At 28.3% G+C, this 22941-nt stretch overlaps 1 protein-coding gene and 2 long non-coding RNA genes across 8 annotated transcripts; all 3 read left to right on the forward strand.

The window, feature by feature from the left end:
- The first annotated feature begins 3273 nt into the window (after positions 1 to 3273).
- On the forward strand, positions 3274 to 12677 carry LOC132945420 (uncharacterized). Its single transcript, XR_009664565.1, has 3 exons — positions 3274 to 5168; positions 8988 to 11830; positions 12626 to 12677. It is a non-coding gene; the product is annotated as an uncharacterized LOC132945420 (long non-coding RNA).
- Positions 6712 to 8634, forward strand: LOC132945477 (uncharacterized). Its single transcript, XM_061015237.1, has 2 exons — positions 6712 to 7444; positions 7511 to 8634. Exons 1-2 carry the CDS (start codon positions 7360 to 7362, stop codon positions 7837 to 7839), a joined length of 414 nt encoding a protein of 137 aa, XP_060871220.1. The 5' UTR covers positions 6712 to 7359; the 3' UTR covers positions 7840 to 8634.
- A 1385-nt stretch (positions 12678 to 14062) lies between the features above and the next one.
- LOC132945419 (uncharacterized) lies at positions 14063 to 22418 on the forward strand. Of its 6 annotated transcripts, none has more exons than XR_009664563.1 (6): positions 14063 to 14105; positions 15160 to 15186; positions 15318 to 15338; positions 17508 to 17564; positions 18545 to 18699; positions 21529 to 22418. It is a non-coding gene; the product is annotated as an uncharacterized LOC132945419 (long non-coding RNA). The 6 variants fall into 6 exon arrangements; XR_009664564.1 differs by having other exon boundaries at positions 21536 to 22418; XR_009664562.1 differs by having other exon boundaries at positions 21547 to 22418.
- The last annotated feature ends 523 nt before the right edge of the window (positions 22419 to 22941 follow it).

Genomic DNA, 22941 nt, shown 5'->3' on the forward strand with positions numbered 1-22941 from the left:
AGATGTCATTGAGATCAAAAGTCAAAATATAAAGCAGTTATAATGGTAGTCATATTGTAAAGATTTTTATTTTTTTATTTTATATATTTATAAACGCCAATGGGCAGTTTTATGATAACATTTGAAATTTAATATATTAATACTTAGTAAATGTTTATATCACACAGTAAAACAGAACATATAGAAAATACAACTCGATATAAACATAATAGTATTATAGTGATACAGTACAGGCGTACAGGCGTACAGCAAACTTATAACTAATACATTTATTAATTAATATTAAAATCAATATTAACATTATTTAGTTTACGGAGCATTCTATGTAAAGGGTGATTGTGTACATAGGATGTTTTGAGGGTTGGAACTTGAAAAAGGGAGTGATTTCTGGAGAAGAAGGAAGGGATTCGAAGACTTACGTTGGAGCATCTATAGTGCCACCTAGGAGCGATGTTATGAAGTGCTCATCAGCATCTTGTCAACGTAATGATAGTAGTGGTATTTCCAATAATATACTACGTTATAAGGAATCATCACGAGGAGAGTGTACTATATTCATGATATGGGCAATGTAGGAATGAAACCTATTTTGGACACGCTCGAGTCTTCATTCATCTTTAGCCAAGTAAGGATGCCATACTTCCACTACAATATATTCCAATATTGAACGTACTAATGAGAAATATAATGTGCAGAGACAACGAACAGTCAACAACTGTTTGGTATTGCACTTAATAAATCCCAAGATATTTAAAGTTTTACCTACCGTGACATTTATATGATGCTCAAGTTCAGTGATGGAGTATAATGAATACCAAGATCTAAATAAAGGAAAACACTGTCAAGAATAGTGCCATTAAAAGAATAGTTATAGTGAATAGTAGAGTGCTTTCTATAAAAAGACATAATGTGACATTAATTGTTTGTACTGACCAATGCTAAGACCAATCTGCGTGCCCAATTCACAAAAATATTGAGTTCAGATTGTAGGACCTAAAACACCACTATGTTCAAATATAGAATTTGAATATAGACAGCTAGCTAACCTAACCGTTGAACAATACAACTGAATAGAAGTTGACTGTAGCAAATATATGAAAAAAAGGTGTGTGTGTTTTGTGAAGAGTGGTTAGGGAGGATAGAATAAGAAATAATTTAATTTAATTTAGGCGAATCAATAATTTTAGACAAAAAGAGGAAGAATAATATGATAAGATGCTTCCATCGATAAAAAGACATGGATAAGACAAAATATTTTATCAGGAAGGATAGGAAAGTAATTATTATTTTTAACACAGTTAAATTAAGTTAGTATACATGAATAACAAAAAGTGATTTAAATAATTTTTGGTGAACTTAGTTAAGTTAAGAGTTAATTTTTTTTTATAGAACGCTTGCGTTGGTACTTTATTTTATATCAGCCTAAGGCTAAATTACAGATTATAAGGTTTATACTTTATACAGTATTTCTATATATTATGTATATGTTTCCGTATAATATAGAATAAAAACATATAAAATGATTAACTTAAAACCATTTACTTATTGAAATAGTGAAATGAAATAACATTTTATAATGTCATAAATAAAAACCAAAATATAAATTTAAAATAAAATTACATTTCAACTACTTCAACTATTTTTACTATTTTTTTTTTTTAGTATAGTATACTTTATACAGTTTTCAATAATTGCATATTAATTATAAAAAAAAATCGTATACTAAGATCGTTACAAATGATAAATGACTCGCTGTAACAATCTATCGTTATACAAACCTAATATTAACAACTACGTTTCGAAACAAAAATTTTTTTAAATTATGCGGCGTTATGGGATGGCGAAAAATTGGGATTAAATTGGCGGCGAAATGAAACCACTGCAAACTGGGGTGTGGCCGTATTTCGAATATTTCAGAATTCTATTGTCAGGTTTATGACTATTTCCCTTCTAGCTTAAAGCACGGACTAAAATAAAATGGAATATCATCGAGAGTGCTGGGGGTGATTGGGGAAATAAGTATCAAATATTATGTCCCTTCCTTAATTCCACTAATAAAACAAAATACCAGTCGCTTTCAACGCTATCTTCTATCATTATTTTGGAAATATGTATTATAATTTTTAAATAACTATTTATAATCAAATACTTATTTTACAATTAGCCTAGTGTTTGCGCCAAATCTACAGCGCTACCCGAAGAACTATTCGCGATCCCACCGAACCCAATTACACATATACCTGACCAATGCCTACGCCTCATAAATTCTGGATAGGCAATTTTAGGTGCACGACGACACCGAGGAACAGGAACACACTACCACAGGAATTACGATGATTCAAGTTAATTATGGGGAGGGGGTCTCTGTGGTCAGGTGCAATGACCACAGAACTCAAAAAATAGGGAATATACCTTAATTCTAACTTAAACTATTGAAGTCTGTTGAAGTATACAATTAATATTAGTAGTCAACCTTGACACGTGTGTACAATTTAGTATCTAGTTATACTAGTATACGACTCACTCTCTATACGGAAGTAATATGACCTCGGTTGTGAATATATATAGGGCCTTTGATGTATGTAATACTCACTTGCACAAGCACCGTCGTACAGTGTGTATACGGTGTGTGTATACTGTCACAGTTAATTGTCCAGTTGTACGATATTATATATTATACTTATTCATAATCATATTGTCGTATTATTATTCATTTATACTAATACTAAAGTCATTAAACCGTCAAGCATCGCATTCATCAAAGTCTGATTATGGTGATGGTTTTCCGAGGATTAGAAGAGGACTACCGAACATATTGTTTATTTGGTTCACTTATACTTGCTAACTTTTTGAAACTAAATCGACGCAGTACCACCACTGACGAGGGGCGCGTCAGTAATTGTTGCTTAATAGTTATAACCAATACATATTAAACCAGTGTTTATGACTTAAACTAACAATCGTGATACCAATTACCAAATACCTGGCGTTCATGGTTCAAATCATTTTGAGCTTATAGGTATGTTTATAAATCTTCTCCTACAGGTGACAAGTCCCACATAGATCCTGTGTAACCTGATCAAACATGTGATTGTCAGGGATATTCTCCCCTATACTACTGAAAAGGTTGGGTTTCAATTACATCCTTAGCAGCGTTTACATATTAAAACCCGTTTGGGTGCACATTTTATGAAATTTAATACAGATCTAAAAGTATTTATTAAATTAAAAATTTTTTATTACTTCTTAGAATGTGCAGGTAAGTTAACCGCTTTTACATTAAATAGTTTTTGAAATTAGCTGCAATGATAGGAAAGTTATTTTTAAAAAGGTGCAGGACAGGAGCAGTGTACAATAGTTGTCGAATATATCATTGTAATGGATGTGTTGGATTTGAATTATTCAAAGATAGATCATTGCATAGAAAAAATTATTCTGTGAGGAGACAGTGTGTCATTCATACTTGTGTAAATAATGAAATTTCTTAACTAAAAAAAAAAGGCTTGGCAAGTCAGGGATCGGCATTTAAACTTTCTTGGTTCTTAATTTTTAGAAATTTATTAACTGATATCACACCCAAGCAGTATAACAATTTAAATCACGAAAAATGTCTGTGTGAACAGCCCCATAAAAAAATCTTTTAATTTTCATTTAGTGAGATAGATCTCCGAAACCAGATACAGGATTTCATTGTTTGGGGTCTTGTTAGATTCAAATTGGTTAGGAGAAGTGCAGTGAAGATTTTCATAACTTTATCTTTAATATTTAATTCACTACAGAACATTAAAAAAATTAAAACAAATTTTACTGGAATTTTCGATGTTTTTCAGCTTTACAGCTTTGTAGTGAGCTAACGATTGGAGATAAAGTTCTGAAAATCTTCATTGCACTTCTCCTAGCTAATGTGAATCTAACAAGACCCAAAACAACAAAATCCGTGTTCCAGTTTCGGAAAATTACCTCGCTAAATGAAAATCTAGCCAAAAATAACACTTTTTTTATCTGTGAAAAAATACATAAATTTAAAAAAAAAACTTTAATTCCATATTTAATATCTACTTTATAATCCCTTTTTAATGTTATCAGCCAACTTTCTAGCTATCATAGTTTAGGAGAAAAGTTAAATAATAGACATTTTTGGACTGTTCACGCCGGCGTTTTTATGGATTCAAGTGGTTATACCACTTGGCTGTGATATCGAATCTCTCTCATTAATATTTTATATTAAAGCTAGCTAAATTACCCACACACTCATCATTGCTGAGTTACATTTTTATTATTTTCCTATTTAACACAAATCCTTGAAGTTTTCAAAATTCAGACTTTTTTCATTTCAATTACCATAATTACTTGATTAACAATCATGAAAGTAAAAAAATTTAAAATATCTCATGATTGTAAATAGAAATATTTTCCGTTAAGGATTTAGAAAAACTTGTAGGGAATCTTCCATTAAAATGTTAAATGTTAGGTATACCTAAAAGAATAAACTTAAACAACTTAAAAAATTAGACTTGTGAGACGGATACAACAAATTCTCTAAAAAATGGCTGTGTAGCGTCCTCGTGTCCTCTTAAAGAAAATTCCATTGCAATAAGTTGTAATATATATAAAATGTCAAACATTAAATATTTAAGTATGCAATTTACTCAATTTTTGTGGGTTAATAAATAATATTAAATTGAACAAACTTTATTAAATAAGACTATTGTAGGTACATATTATACCTATATATATCAGTATGACAGTGGTTTTTATCCTTTTTTTTATGACGAAACACTTAATATTTTATAAGATATTCACGGAACACAGCACACTATAAAATAGAATTTATATCCGTAAAATTGTATAGCATATTAAACAATGCATGTATAGCATAAAATAGTTTACATAAAAATTACAAATTAGCCAGTAAAAACTAATAAAATCAATAAAAAAAAATTTCACAATTTTATAATATTTTTCCGCCGATTTTAAAATGTTGGCGGAACATTTATTCTAAGTCCACGGAACACAGGTTAAGATCCACTGCTATACGACTATGAATTTTTATTGGTTAAACTATTATTCATAAACCGCTATTATAATAGCATTTCATTTTAGTAATGTCAATATTAAATTTATAAACATGTATTTTCAAGAAAAAATAATTATTAGTGATGATGATGGTAAGCATATTATTATTAAATATTAATACTGCGAATACTATTTTTATTCATATTAAAAATCTTATATAACGCTGTAACTCAATGAAATATAGTGATAATTTATGCCGTATAACCTGCAGCGACAGCTCAGACTTATTTTTTAAGATATTAACATTGTAACTCATACATTTAGTTTTGCCCATCATATTGTCGCCATATTATCATTTTATATTTTAATGTTTTACTAAGAGATTTCCTATAGGCTATAGGTAAATAAATTCTCTGTTTGTTTTTTATTAATAAATAATTTACACCTACTTGGTGTTCATACAACACAAAATGTTTAAACTAGCATGCAGTGAGTTAATTATTGGGTTGATGTAAATATTATATTAGTTTGTAAAATATTATTTTTTTTAAACTGTGTACATGCCCAATATTTAGGACGACCCAAAAGATTATTTGTGACACCCGAAAAACAAATTACACCTATATCTGGCCAATGCCTACATTAACGTCGACTGTTTGTGAGGTAGACTATTAATTCTGCCTTCGCCTCATTTATTCTGGATAGGCAGTTTACGTGCACGATGACACCAAGGAACGGGAAACATCTATCACGAGAATTAGAATGATGCAGTTTAATAATGAGGAGGGGGTCTCTATGGTCGGTCCGGTCTTGTGCAATGACCACAGAGATCATAAAATAGGAACAATACTTAGAATTAACTTAACACGTATTGAAGTCCGGTTATGGTGATGATCCGCTGAAGATGTGAAAGGACTGCCAAGCTAGATGACCTAGGTGGCCTCTCACACAACGGATTAGTTACTGGCGGACTAAGCGGGCCCAGGTACCATCAGGCTTATAAGTTTGGTTATGTAGTTCTTAAAAACTTAAACTTACCAGTAATAGTATTTTTTTTATAAAAACAATAAATATTTTAAGATAATATCTCATATTATTGACTTATTGCATTGATAATTGTATTAACTACAATTTGTAAATGGGTACCTATGCAATCAGAATTTATTGGTCGGACTTAGTTCCAAGGTTACAGCCTTTTGAAGATTGCAATTTTGAGTATTTTACGTCTACACAGATTATTCCACAAACCTTCTCGAAAAACTATATTTAAAACTTTCTTAAATAGTATTATTAACGTTCAGTAGATATTTTAGATACGATAAATGTAATTGACCACGAAATAATATACAAACTCTCATGACTCATGACATATGACAATCTTTGGTATCTACGTTCTACGTGTAATATGTTATTAGTTATTAGTAATAGGGTTCGGATTTGAAGGCAAATGCCTTTCTTTTATTAATCATAATAGAAAAATAATTTTTATACAAAAATGTGTTTCATTTAATTTCTTACACGATGGAACCTTTTTTTTTTGTCTTTTTTTGCCTTTTTACTTATAAATGCCTTTTTGCCTTTTTTTTACCTTTTGTTCTTATAATGCCTATTTTGTCTTTAATTTTTCAGTTGATTTTATAATTTTATACTCAGCTTGCGTATTATCGCTACAAATGGGTTTTATTATTCGCAATATTTATCGATATCGTCTTATCGAGTATTTGGTATGACCATAAAATTACCCGTACACCTAAAATATGGGTGTGTATTGACGAAACCACAGATTCAGAACGCCAAAACGTGGCTAACATAATAGTTGGAATTCTACAACCAGAAAATCCTGGAAATTTGTATCTTCTTCACACAGACTATTTAGATAAGGTAAATAGTAGTACAATTACCCAGCTATTTGACAAAGCAATGCATATATTGTGGCCAACTAATGTAAAATACGACAATATTTTGCTTTTTATATCTAACACGGCTCCTTATATGAAGAAAGCGGGTAGTACAATTCAAACTTTGTACCCGAATATTATTCATTTAAATTGTTTGGCTCATGCATGTCATAACGTCTGTGAAGAAGTACGAGCATATTATAAAAATGTAGACCAGTTAATTTCTGAAATGAAAAAGACATTTTTAAAATGTCCTAAGAGAATCGCAGTTCTGAAAGAAAAATGTCCAGAATTGCCAAATCCACCTAGACCGATAATTACACGTTGTGGTACATGGATTAATGCAGTAAAATACTAATGTACAAATTTCAATGAACTGAAATCTATAATTGAAGAATTCGAAGAAGAATCTGAATGTGTGAGAGCAGCTAAAAGACTTTTTAAAATGTCTTCGATACAAAGTAATCTGGTGTATATTGTATCTAATTTTGGATTTTTGCCTGACACAATTACAAAACTAGAAACAAGAGGTAACAAATATTATTTTTATGTGTTTTACATGTTTTATATATTAAAATATACTGTGTATGTTTTAGGTGTATTACTATCGAAAAGTGTAGATGTTGTAAATAATATAAAGATTAAACTCGAAGAATGCAATGGCGAAATAGCTAAATTGATTTTGGATAAATTCAACAAAGTTATATCGAAGAACAAAGGATGGGAAAATATCAAAAAGATCAACCGAGTATTGATTGGAGAAACCACAAGCGATGACGATCTATCAAGTAGCAATCTTAATTTAGATAACTATTTAAGTATGAAATACGCCCCGATAACTTCGGTGGACGTAGAAAGATCGTTTTCGATCTACAAAAATATTTTAACCCCAAACCGTAGCCGTTTTACTGAAGACAGACTATAAAAATACATGGTAGTCAATTTTTTTTTTAATACCAATTAGTTTATTTTGCATGCAGTTTTAATTTTTAATTTGTATTTTTCTCAAAATGTGTGCAATTGAAAGTGTTTAAAAAATGTTCACTTTTTTTTTTTATAGTATATTTATGAATTGCCTTTTTATACAAATTAAATGCTTTTTTTTGCCTTTTTTTACATTTTAAATGCTTTTTTTTGATTATATTGCCTTCAAATCCGAACCCTATTATAGGTCCTATAATTTATTACTTATTGTATATTTTCGACTGCAGTTCGCCAGTTGAACCTCGGCCTACAGGTCTTTATTTATTATATGTACATAGGGAATTAAATGCAAATAACTTAATAAAATCAGTCATATAGATAGTTTATCCAATAAACATAAGCGTCGTTTAGAATTAGTTGTGTAAATTATAAAATATAAATATTGCGAGATATTTTGTAGATGTTTTAAATTTCTTTGTAATTTTACCCCTAACCTGAAAAAAAATAATAAGCTCTAGATCCACCATTGAGTTCATCTAGTATTCCTGAATTCTGACCAACACACACATAATGCACAGGCACTAAATTTTGGTGTTAAATTATAGTTACCCATTTTCAATTTTTAGGAACAATGGATAGAAAATTACAACAAAATAATATATTAAATTTAAAAAACTAGCACGTGGTTTAAATTATATTATAAACTAGCTGATCCCATGCATTTCGTTGCCTAGCAACCAATAATTATTATTATAATAGCTTCAAAACCCATGCCAACTGAAACATAGACAAACATTCATTTATATATATATATATATCACGATATATATTTATATATATAATATATAACATAAATAAGAACTAATATATTATTTAAAGAGATTTCCAATAGTATTTTTATATAAGTTGGTACCTATTATATTATAAAATGTCAAACATTAATTATTCAAGTTCAATATAATATAGGTACTTAACTGTTATAAGTTAAAAAAGAACATTAAATCGAACAAGCATCATTATATAAGGTCTAATGTATCTAAACATTTTTATTGTTTAAATTATTATTTATTAATCACTATACCTTAAAATAGACGTGGTTAATTGTATTAATATCAATATAAATAAATAATAAAATATTATTTTAAACAGGTGAAATAAGAAAAATAAAGAAACGCAAGTATACTATTAACTAGTGATGCACAATGATGTCGTATTTCGATATCGATATCGATATCAGACCAATTTTACCGATATCGATATGACAAAAATAATATTCGATATCGAAATACGACATCGCAGGTAAATATCCAACATTTTATCGATATCGAAAATTGATATCAATTCGTTGCAATTTGAAATTTCTATTTTCTATTTATATAAGTTTTGACAGTAAATCAATGTCTAAGAACGATTAAACACCAACGATAAGCAATACGATAAAGCTCTTACAATAGACGTATATAGCTGTGACTGTTGGATTTTTACAATTAGTCTCGTTTTTTCCGTCGTCTACGTTGAGTTAAATAAGTAATAAGTTTAATTAATAATAATTTATTTGTCAATAGTTATAATTAATAAGTTAAATATTTAAATAAAAATTATTAGTTCTATTAAGATAGTACCATTACCTGGAGGTCGTAGTGACATATGGAAACATTTTGGCTTTCAAATAGATAATAATGGTACAATATTAAATAAAAAAGAAGTTCACTGTCGCGAGTGCAAGTCTATTATTGCGTACAGTGGTAATACTAGTAATTTAAAATTACATTTACAACAATACAGCGCGTCAAAAACATCTAGTGCATCGAGTGATATTCAAAATTATTTTAAAGTAAGAACATCAAAATTATCTATATATCGTAGTAAAGAGCTCACTAAAAGTTTAATGACATTTGTCATTAAAGATTTAAAACCGTATCGTAGAAGTTGAAGGATTTCGTGAATTTATGCATATAGCTGTGCGAGAATATATTGTCCCGTGTAGAATGACTATAACAAGACAAATTGACCAAATGGCAATAGTTGAAAGAGAGAATTTAAAAAAGGTTTTGAAAGATATACCTAATGTGTGTTTAACTGTTGACTTTTGGACTTCTGTGGCAAATAATAGTTATTTGGGTGTAACATGCCATTTTTTGGATAATTGGAAATTATCAAAAAAATACGATCTCTTATAGCTGACAGTGATGAAGAAGACGAAGACGAAGGAAATGAATTACATAAATATAAAAGTATGACAGATAAAATAAGCCTTAACCAAGATCCATTATTATGGTGGAAATACAACGAGAAAAAATATCCTGTAGTTTCACAGATGGCAAAAAAATATTTAAGTGTAATAGCAACAAGTGTTCCTTGCGAACGGTTGTTTAGTGAAGCTGGTCAAGTCATTACCAAAAGAAGAAATCGGTTATCACCAGACAGAGTCAATCAATTACTTTTTATTTAAAAGAAAAAAAAATGTGGATAAGTGGATGTCGCTCTGCTGTACAATAGGTTACAAGTGGGTCACTGTAATGGATGGTGTTAAATTTGAATTCAATGATATAATATCATTGTATAAGAAAAACGATTCTGAGCGAAAACGGTCAGTCAGCCTATGATATTACCAAGTATATTTGATGATATTATTGTGAATAAAGTAATTTATATATAACCTATTTACGTGGAGCCTTGTTTTAAATTTTCAATCCTTAGCCATAAAAGTTAAACATTTTATACATTTTTAACTACAAAATGATTAATAAATGTTGTCAAAATTTGAACTTTGTGCCTATGTATTTTTAATACTTTTCAACTGCTATTAGAACGATATATCAGGAGCCTTATATTAAATTTTCACGCTTTTTTACCCAACAAAAAAATTTTTATTGATATTTATAGAAAAAAAAAACTAAAAAAATTGAAAACTGACAATGTCTGTAAACCGCTCAAAAAGAGTCAAAATATTTTGTAAATTTTATGGTGTATAGAAAATGCTAATATAAACATTCAGTGAAATTTTCAAGTATCTACAGTCATTTGTTTTTTGATTACAATAAAATAAGAAAATTGTTACATGAGAAATCGAGTGAATATCAAATGTTGTAAAAATATAAATTTCAGACGCTCATAAAAATTTAATTTAAGTTTCTTGTAGACATTTTTTTTTGATAAAGGTAGACAAACTTATGATTAATCTTATATTACATTTTAAAATCTTAGATTTTAAAAGAAAATTTTTTATGAATTCTCAACTCAAAATAATTTGCTAATTTTCGTGATTTTTCAGTATTTTGTCAAAATTTGAACTTAAAATGCTTATAAATAAAAACTGTGACAAAGGATTTTTAATTTTTTTCATCTGCCTTTGAAACAATAACTTAGGAGCCTTCTATTAAATTTTCAAGCTTTTTTACTCAACAGATAACATTTTATTGATATTCATAGAAAAAAAAAATAAAATAATTGAAAACTGACAATGTTCGTAAACAGCTCAAAAAGAGTCAAAATATTTATGGTGTATAGAAAATGCTAATATAAACATTCAGTCAAAATTTCATGATTCTACGGTCATTTGTTTTAGAGTTACACCAAAAACCAAAATCGATTTTCTCGAAAACAGATTTTGCGTAAAAATTCCCGTTTTTCCTTAATTTTTCTTTTGTTTTTCACGTTGCTTTTGAAAACTACTGGGAAATTATTACTTTTGACCCCCCAAAGTACCAACTAGATTCACTTTCCTATCAGAAAAGTTACTGTTGAAGAAAATCCAAGCACTTTTACTGTCCTAAAAGGTGATGACAGACTCAAAAATTAAAAATTAAAAAAAAAAAAAAAAAATACACATCTTTGTAAAATCAATACATTCATCGCTTCGCTCAGAATCTAATATATCAGAAAACGTAATGGTATGAAAACTATTAATGAATAATAATATTTTTTAGCTAAATACTTAATAATTTTAAATGTATGCATATTTTCAGAAAGCGATTTTACACCACTCCGAGGTATATACAGTAGATGGAAAATAAATAATGTACCTGTAATTTTAATTCAATTTAAATTTTTAAATTTTTGTTTATAATAATTAATAATATAATATGAAAACTTTTTTTATACTTTTTATTTACACTTTTTTAATGAAAGAAATATTAATTTCAAAAAAAAAACCTATTACCTATATATAAAAATAAATTATATCGATATCGTTTGTCTTTCGATATCGCGATATGATATCGATATCAATAAACCGATATTGATAACGGAAAATATATTGTTGTGCATCACTACTATTAACGTTACAATAAATTCTATTTTTATTCAAATTAAAAAAAGGGGGACAAGTGGGTAGCTCTCTGCTATTCCTATATAGTTGTTTTCGAACATACATTGTCGTAACTTTCCGGTAAAATTTTTTTCTTTGTCAAAGGTAAAGCAATTTGTGGGGAATATTCTATTAAAATGTCAAATATTAGATATGAAAATAAAAACTTTTATGAATTTTTCGTGGCTAAAAATTGCTTTTAATTGTTTAGTTATAATTCTTTATTTATGAAAATGTTATTAAAAACACAGATAGTTATCATAGTCATGCAAAAAGTTCAAGTAGGTACTCAAACAAGTTCTTACCAAAAAACAAAATTGTATGTGTTAGTTTTTAATTACTATAGTAAGTAGTAATATATAATTTGAAATTTAAATCTATACAAAATCACTATATGACTATATAAGTATGGAGTAGTAAATATTACGTTAATATTTTGTTTTTAACAATATTAAATTTGTAAAATAATATTTTTTAGAGTATGATGTATATGGAGAAAAAATATATTTATCGAAAATTGACTATGGCAAGTATAATATACCGAGAACACATTAATTATTCAATTTAAAATTTGATCTTTAAATACTTATAAAAAAAATTGCGCCCATGTCTTTTTAATATTTTTCAACTGCTATTGTAACAAGAAATCAGGAGCCTTGTATTAAATTTTTACACTTTTTGGCCCAACAGTTAAAACTTTATTGATATTCACAGAAAAAAAATTTTAATATGAAATTGTCCGTAAACAGCTCAAAACAAATCAAAATATTTTAAAAATTTTATAAAGTATATGAATTGATAAAATAAACATTCAGTAAAATTTTCATGTATGTACAGCTATTCGTTTTTGAAACCGACAAAATAAAAAAATCATTACATGAGGAATCGAGTGAATATCCAATGTTGTAAAAATTTAAATTTCAAACGCTCGTAAAAATTTAATTTGACTTTCTTATAGACATTTTTTTTTTGATAAAGGTAGATAATCTTATAAGGAATCTTGTATTACATTTTAAAGTCTATGATTATTAATGAATAAAGTAATTTTTATAAAACCTATGTACGCTGTGGCAGTACTGGATCTACAAATTATGTAACCCGGGGCACAACATAATATGAGCGCCTCCATGATATATGCTTTATGAATTTAAAATTTGAAATTTGAGCCCCTCTATTATTAACACCCGGGGCATGGGCATGGCCCTTTAAATCCGGTACTGCGCCGTAAAATTTTGTTTCAAATTTTCAATACTTAGCTATACAAGTTGAACATTTTATACATTTTTAACTACTAAATAATCATTAAATTTTAAATTTGATAAATTTTGTCAAAATTCGAACTTCAAATGCTTATAAAAAAAAATCGTGAATATTTTTTTAAAATATTTTTCAACTGCTATTATAACACTATATAAGGACCCTTTTTATCAGTTTTCAATTTTTTTACCCAACAAATAAAATGTTATTGACATCCAAAGAAAAAATAACTAAAAAAATTTGAAACTGAAAATATCCGTTGACAGTTCAAAACAAATCAAACATTTTATGGTGTATAGAAAATTCTAATATTAACAACCAGTGAAAATTGCATGTATACGGTTATTTATTTTTGAGTTACACCAAAAACCAAAATCGATTTTCTTAAATTTTATGTTGTTTTTGCGGCGCTTTTGAAAACAATTGGAGTTTTAAATTTTGACATCCCGAGTGCAACAACTGTATTCACTTTCTCATCAAACAAGATACTGTTGATGAAAATTGAAACAGTTTTACTGCTCTAAACGGCAATGACATAAAAAAAAACACACATCATTGTATAATCATACATTCATCGCTCCGCTCAGAATTTAATAACATACAAATAATATGTAATAAACTATTAAAGAGTAATACAAGTGTTATTTATATTTTATTAGGGAAAGATAAAATCAGAAATGCCATCAAATCAAATAATTTAAGTAAGATCATTTTTATAGATTTAATAATGTACCTAGGTACCTAACTTTATTAATTAATACAATGAAAATTAATTATGTTTCACTAATAAATATTAATAAAGTTAACATTAAATTAATATTTTAATGCACGTCTTTTCAATGGTTTCACTCTAAATCTGTCGATGATCAACTAACCAAAGTGCACAGTAAAAGGATAATCTATTGTACATTAACATAGAAGTATTCCCTGTTATACGTCATCTAACAGTACAAACTCCAGAGATAAGTATGTATGGCCGAAATAGATTTAATCTATGGTTGTACCTTATACATCAGGGATGGGCAACGCAATGCTACTAGATGGCCAATTTTGAATGTGCAAAAATCCAGTGGGTCAGAGAACATAGGAAGCAAAAAAAAAAACCATAAAAAAAAATGTTAACTATACCTCTATAGGTTAGGTTTAATTTTAATAAAATATTATTTACATTTAATAGTTCAATACTAGATAAGAATTTATATCTACGTTTTGCGGTTAACATTATATCGATTTTAATAATTTTGTAAATATAATAAAATAAAATACAGAAAAATCTTAACATTTTATATTTGTATAAACTAAATTCAAATGTAGCACGGGCCAGTGAAAAATGGTACGCGGGCCATCAGTTGCCCATCCCTGTTATACATGATAATATTATAATAACAATATTTTGTATCAATCTAACAATATATTCATCACCAAATCGTAATTTAAACAATAATTATTATATTTGTACGGCGATGACATCATGTAATTCGTTATGTATTCTACCAATTTAAGAAAAAAAAAAAATGTTAAATTATTATTTAGTAACCATATTTCTATTTCTATTTTTTTTGAATAATTAATAAACATCATTACTATAATCATGATTTTATAGAAGTCCGTTTTTGAAATGTTTCATTATATGTCCATAAAATAATGATAAGTTTGTAAACAGTTCTAGAAATTAGTTTTAACATGTTGTAGAGGACAACATTTAAAATATATTATAATTATAATTATCACTAGGTATCTTATCTTATTTTGTAGGTATGCAAACACCTTTAACAATTCAAAGTAAGTTCGTGGAATGAGGTTATAAATTATAATACCTATAGTTATATTATTATAAAAACTAATCTTACTAAACGTATAGTTCGTGCAAGTGCCCTACATTAAAAATTAACATATGTATTTTTTTGTTAAAGCGGCCAAAAGAACCTGGCCAGGTAATTTTTTTTTTGATATTTCTCCTGAGGTTTAAATTTAAAAAACTGGTAATTAAGTGACGATCTGCTGTACATTAGGTGTCTATAGAGTCACTATAATGGATATGTTAAAAATGAATTCAATGATATAATATCACGAAAATGGTCTGCCAGCTTATAATATTAGTATATCACTAGGTAATTATATTTTATGATATTATTGTGATTAAAGCAGTGACTGGAACTGAACCTAAATAAACTGGTTCTGGAACCGGAATAGAAAACTTTTTTTTAACAAATAAAGTACCGGGACCAAACAGGAATTTTTAAATTAAATAGCTTCTAGATTCACTTTCCTATCAGAAATGATGACGTTTAAGAAATCAAAGAATTTTAACTGTCCTAAAAGATGATAACAGACACAAAAAAACCTCCGCTCAGAATCTTAAATATTATATTAGGCTATCGAACGATTGAGAACGTTATACCTTTTGGGCCGAACGATTGAGAACACTTAAAAATAACAAAGAACTTACAGCTGACCCAAAAAAGAATACGATTGAGAACGAATTTACATGCAAAGTTATCATATCGTTTATTTGGCTATTGAAAGATTCATGCCCGTATGCATAAAATAAATGTTCTTGAAAAAAGTCATCAATTAATAATTGTTAAAACGATTAAAATATTCATACTATTTTTTTTTTCTATTGCTATAGGGCATAGTCATATTATTCTTAGTACCTTGACTCTAACTATCGTAGCTATTTTCAATATTGTTTCCGCTTGAGTTTCAGTTAGAATTTCAATAAAATAAAATATCTATTATTTAATTTGTATATTATTAGAACAAAATTATGATCTCATTTTTATTTACGTAATATACAAAAACAAACCTGTCAAACCATAGAAACGGCACGCATCAATCAGAACCCAAGGGAGTGACAATATCATAAAAAAATAACTAAGAACCAATCAAATTGATTTTATAAAATAACAGAAAAATAAAATGATAAATTATTGATAACAAATAATGAAAAAAAAAAAATAATAAATGGAATAGGTAGTAGTACTGTAGTAACACAAGAGTGGGTCGGTGAAAGTTGATAAATTTGCTTTTAAAAATGTATTAAGATCTATCTGTATAGTAGTGCTTCTCTATAACATTAAGAAATATATTGGTGATAAGGTTTAAATAATATAAACCAAAATCATTGTCTAATAATAAGTTTATTTATTACATTGTAATTCAAATGTGAAGGCCTTAAACAAAAGTCTCTAGTTTTCAAAAATACTATGTTAAAAATGTATAACCCATTGTGATATTTGCTTATTATTGACTAAACAGTTATTTTAATAAAAATTATTTGAGATTTATCTATATTTTTTGAATGACAGCATAGAGTTTTCATTTCATATTCCAAAGCATAATATTTTTCTAAGTATTTTGATTTATAAAATCGAATTTAGGGCGAGTAGTTTATGAGTTATAAGCATTTAAAGTTTAGATGGGCGGAGTTGAGTGGTATGGAGTTACCCCGCAAAATATTTATCCACTACTGCGCTTGTCTAAACTTTAAATACTTACAACTCATAAACCACTTGTCCTAAATTTGATTTTTATGTATCAAAATACTTAGAAAAATATTCTGCTTTGGAAATTAAAACTCTATGCTGTAATTCAAAAAAGTAAAAAACTTAAAAAATTATAGAGGTAAAAGATATCTAAAAATATAATTTTTTATAAAAACGTTGTTTTTTTAACAACTTGAAACTATGTTCAAAAATATTTTAAAAAACATTAATACTTTTTGAGATAATGAGTGTTTTACGCTTAATGAATAAGCGTATTATTTTAAAAACAAAATATAAACCAATAAATAACAATTTCCCCAATATGTTTATATTAACAACATTATTAATATAATTAATATATATAAATACAGTGGACTGCTCAGTTTGTGAGTTGCCTTACGACACAGTTTACCGTTCAACACATTCGTACATAGCTTATAAAAATAAAATAAAATAAAATAGGTGTAATTAAATAGTAGGTAAGTAGATAGATAGCAAAATAAAATGTCAACCATCAAGTTGTAGAAGGATAATTATTATTACTATTATTATATAACTATCCATCTTCTCATAGTACCTACGAAATTATTTTTATTTAAAAATTCTTTGTTGTAGACATTGCAAGAAAATACTACAATAATCAAATGGCCACTTTAAATAAAAAGAAGAAATGTACGTATTTTTTTGCAAAATAATTAAAAATTATATTTATTAATTTTCAGTTAAATAATAACATAACTATACAATTTGTTACACTATATTTATGTTATTCTAAAATACTTATAAAACTGGTATTGCACTAATGTTCTAACCGTCGCGTTGTCTTATGTTATTCCAATTATTAGGTAATAAATTATTGATTTCCCATTTTTGAACCCCAATGTATGAAATAGATCAAATTTGATAGCAGAAATGACCTTCGACATTGAACATTGTAGCAAAAAATGCCTGCTCTAAAAAGTATTGTCGGAGAAAATCGTCACACCATTCTTCGACTCAACTTTTTAAACACTTCAAAAACTTCGAAGTTCGAATTCAATGATAATCATTAGTTAATAATTATTATGCATGGCAGTAGATTAATTTGAATTTTTATTAAAAAGTTTTCAGCTCCCTAGGTTAATCTACTAGTTTTATATTTTATAAATTATTATCAATTCAATTTCAAAAGGTCGAATAAAGTTCAAATATGATTCAAGTTTGAGTTCAAATAGTTCGTGAACATTTAAATTTTACCCATCTTCAGTGAAATGATAATGTTTAATTATAGTCTGGCTCGGAGGTGCTACAATTATATAATATCCGAAAATTGTGTGTTAATTATGCCATTTAGGGTCCCCTTATAAATGGTTTATACTCCACACCTGTATGGGTAGTGTAACATGGGACAAAATGTAATTTTTTTAAATCCCACCGTACACATTGACGTGCATAAAAGTATCTCTGACTGGTTTTAGTTTATTACTCTATTTCCTTTACATATACATAATTTAAAAGTACATGCACAGAACTAAGCGTCCAGTTATATTTTAGAAAAGAACCGATAAAATTCATAGAATATAGGGTAAAGCCCGTGTTCATTAAAACTGCATAGTTTGCTTTATTTAATTTATTAATGATAATTGACCAATATGATTAATGTTTATACCTAGCTGAAATGTTTTTCACTACAAAAAAATGGTGCGAAAAAAAGAAGGCTGAAGCAAAGGCTGCAGAAGAGAAGATGGCTGCAAAAAATGTTTAAGTAAACGTTGGTCATGTTCATCTACATCGCCAAGTTACCTGATCTACCTAGCTACGCTATGAAGTAATTTTGCATAAATATTGATGACCTTTCATTGTATTTTTAAAATATTTAATATTTAAAAAAAAACTTCCTTTTGCTATAATATATTATTATGATTCAGGTGTTTACATTTAGCATTACAATATTATTAAGGATACCTTAGATTTTTGACCAAGACTCATTAGCTGACCGTAGACTGATGTTAAGCAATACTTTTCTTAGCGATCCGTTATCTAATCCTATAAAAACTCCTCTTATCCGTTATAAACTTTAAATTTCCACAATAGTCTATCCGTACAGCTATGTAGTTCTCATATTCTCCATTCCCAAAATTAAAATAAATTATATATAAAAAAAACAAGCAACTAAGGCGCTTATTAATGTCTATATTGTCAATAAAAATCTCGGTTTCATTTAAAATTATTTTTCTTTTTGTTTAAATTTCTAAAAAATGTTGTATGTTATTTAACATTATTATTACTTTTATTATTATGTCTACAACTCGCGGTATTATACTATTACTCAAATATCAAATAGGTACCTAGGTACTTACTTTATATTCAAAGAGCACTGGCAAATTATTTGTAATAAATAAACGTACCTATTATAAATTATAAGAATAGCACGATTCTAGATAGAATTCTAAAAATAATTATATATTTAACAACATATTTTATATTGTTTGTACTACGATTTTAATTAACGAGTACAATAAATTACAGTTGTCTAGATATTTGACTATTACTGTTTATTGTGATTCATGAATTGTGAATAAAATCGTTTATAAGTAAAACTTCTTTCTTGAGGCGTGGGTGGAAAAAAATTTGTAACGAAAAATGAAACGACACGTTTGTTTATTTATTTATTTTGCAAGTCAAGCACGGTTGTGGCATTTCTCACTCTGACCCTAATTTACTTATAATATCACGGCCCCCAATGCTTATGAAAGATGTTTTACTTCCCCAGATTGTAATGGTGGGCTCACACACTCACGTTTTTTTTTCTGTCTTTGTTTCAAAATGACGATATTACCAAATTATTGTTGTATTTTACATAATATAGTATAAACCAGCGTTTCCCAATCCATGTGTCGTGACTCGCGAGTCGCGGTATTATACTACGGTAAAATGATAAATACTCAAGTTATATTTTATTTGATATATCTATGTATAAGAATAATGCAAAGTCTAACTACTATTGTAGAATGTATGCCATCAATTTTACATTGGATACCTATATCAATATATTTTTATTTACTTTAATAATATTTTATTAAAACTATGGAAAATATGTTATCTTATAACACACATATAAACAAGTCAGCAAATTCAGGTCGATTCATAATAAAATCGGTATTTAATGTTATAAAAACATTATTATTATAATATACCCACCGCGTTTGCGTCCATCAGCTCTCGGCCTGGTATTTTAATGACATATTATTTTCAATAATCCTATTTATTTTAAGATCATAACACAGATCTGTATTGCTTAAATATTGTTTTATATTAGTATTAAATTCTAAATTATTTTATTTAGCCTGTTATTTGACTACATGAAGCTTAGTTAATTTGTATTTATTATAGATAATGGAACGGAACGCTTCGTGTGCAAGTCCGACTCACACTTGTCTGGTTTTTATTATTATTATTATTATTATTATGCGTCGGAACCAGTGAGCAACAATTTTACATATACATTTTTTCAAAATGTGTTCCTATTTGTCCAAACTGACTTTATAACATCTAAAACTGATAAAATATTTTCTTATTTTTCTAATATTCTCAAATAAGCAATAACGTCAAAATATGCACAAATATACAAAGTTCAATTTTCAATGTACCGGAACTTTGTTACATTACCGGACACCTGTTTTTTTTTTTTTTTAGACTTATGTAGTTAATTATACTGAAAACGTTGGGGAAGTCAGAATTTGGCGGTCGGCCTTAGTTTCGAAGTTATGTTTTAATGAAGTTCGCTATTTTACGATTTTTGCACATTCGCGCGTCACTAGTTTACTGCACCTATTTCGAATATTGATTTTTTTTTTGAAACCTATGTACTTCAACGAGTTAAAAATGACGGTGCAATCAAAGTTATATAGCCAGACTTTGTTTTGAAGTTATATGCTAAGGCAGTTTCCAATTGTGAGTTTTTACGCATATGCTCAACGCTCTAGAAGCTCTCTACGCCTATCGGCTCCGGTCACCAAACTCGAGGTCCTGCGGACCTCTTACTGGATGGGGCAGACGGATGAACGTAAAAAATAATATCGTAAAATAGCAAACTTCATTAAGCCATAACTTCGAAACTAAGTCCAACTGCCAAATTCTGACTTCACTATCGTTCTCAGTATAGTTAACTACATATGTCTGAAAAAAAAATTGCAAAAAAAAGGGTGTCCGGTAAAGTAACAAAATACCTCACATTTAAATCAGAAAAACAAATATTATCGATACCTAATTTAAATTAAAATTAAAATAAAGCCTTAGTTACTAGCTAGTGAGAAGTGTTATGAAATATATTTTGTATAAATTCAAATTAATAAATACAATTATTCATCACTCACATTGTTCTCGCCTTTCTAGACAAATATGAAAAAACTAGAATCTGAGGGCCCTTGTCATTTATAACTTATAATTTGTAGATAATATTATATGCATTTAAATAATATAATAAATATTACTATATTAAAAGTAACAATACATACAGTTAAATAAAAACAACAAAATTATTATTATTTATTATAAGTTAACTTATTTCATTATAATAATTGTACCTACCTATATACTTAGGGCATGGAAACTTGATGATTTTTACGGTTTTGGTTTTTATAAAAAAAAAATTTAGGTTTCAGTTTCCTTTCAGTTCCTAAAAATGAAAATTTATCACGATGAGGCAGACGCGAGACGGCAGCTTACTTTTGGAGCTTCCAAAGGGGGCGAGCTCCACCACCGCGGCTAGGAACCTAGTGTCGGCCATGTCGGATAGGCTCGGTCAAGCCATCGGCAAGGTCCACCAGCTCGGTATACAGGTGGAGGTGGAAGTCCTGGACATCGACGCTGCGGCCACAGGCCAGGAGGTGCTGGAGGCCCTCCGCAACGCCATCCCAGGGAAGGACGACCCGACGTCGAAGGTCGACCGTGACCGTGAAAAATTTAATTTCCTGTTTTGTTGTATACTTAAGTAAAAAATGTTGGTTCGAAAAAATCCAAGGTTATACAATATTTTTTAAATATTTAAAAAACCCTATTTTTAAAACTTGTATTTCTGATAGAATGTTGTAACTACATTAATTTAAATCAATTACCGAATTGTAAAAGAACAAAAAAGTTTAAATTATGAGGTAAAGAATATAAAGATCTTTGGAATATTAAATTAAACATGTATGTTGTCTTTCTAAACAATAAAAACTTAAAAATAAATTAGGGTTTTCTGAAATAAAGAGTGTTGTGCGTCAAATAGATCAATATAGTGACAGTGATGCAATTATAGGTATAATTTTTCAAATCATTGCAGGGGCTCTACGCAGTGATGAATCGCTAAAATAACATCAACATTACACATTGCCAATATTTAGTTTATACCTATATTATTAATTATTATATTCTGATATTAACAATCTGATATAAGAAAAAAATGTAAACATATTTTATTTTTAATTATTGTATTATAATATAATATTCTAGTGATAATTTAGTTATCACATATACATAGTGATAACAGTAATAACACTTCGCTCTTACCGGTTTTTTTTTTTTTTTTCATTTGTAAGTACCTCTTTTTCTTTGCGGTCGCTTTTATTCGTTTTGTCTTTGTGCCTTTTCCGCCTACACATGTTTTCAAGCTTCATCTCGACAGATTAACTAGAAGAAGTATAGTGCAAAAGAAACTGCATCTGCCAGCTTGTGTACATCAGGTACGTTCTTATCACTTGGAACCCCAAACTTGTCAATTACCACCTTATCAACAAACCAGTCAGCTGTTTTTCGGTGACTTTAACGCTGGGCTTTTTCATTATCCACCTGTGTTTCAACTCCGACTTAGCTTGCATGCTGTACTACATTACTGTACTTTATGTTGCATGCTCTTGTCTTAAGGAGTTATTTTTAAGTATTTTTATATATTTCTTTTTTCTATACTCTTGCATCAAATTATGCCTTCAACACCCTCTTCCGTGGCTTCAAATACTCGTGCACAGGCTCAGAAACCTCCTTCTATCTCTGACATTTTGAAGGCAATCGAATCGCTCTCTACTTCGCA

The sequence above is a fragment of the Metopolophium dirhodum genome, chromosome 5, assembly GCF_019925205.1.
Source record: "Metopolophium dirhodum isolate CAU chromosome 5, ASM1992520v1, whole genome shotgun sequence".
Taxonomy (NCBI): Eukaryota; Metazoa; Arthropoda; class Insecta; order Hemiptera; family Aphididae; genus Metopolophium; species Metopolophium dirhodum.

What these genes read in the sequence shown, in the direction of transcription:
- LOC132945477 (XM_061015237.1), top strand. Translation starts at nt 7,360, where the DNA reads ATGTCTTCGATACAAAGTAATCTGGTGTATATTGTATCTAATTTTGGA. An exon ending in TACAAAACTAGAAACAAGAG is followed by an intron (nt 7,445 to 7,510) that starts GTAACAAATATT and finishes TGTATGTTTTAG; the next exon opens with GTGTATTACTATCGAAAAGT.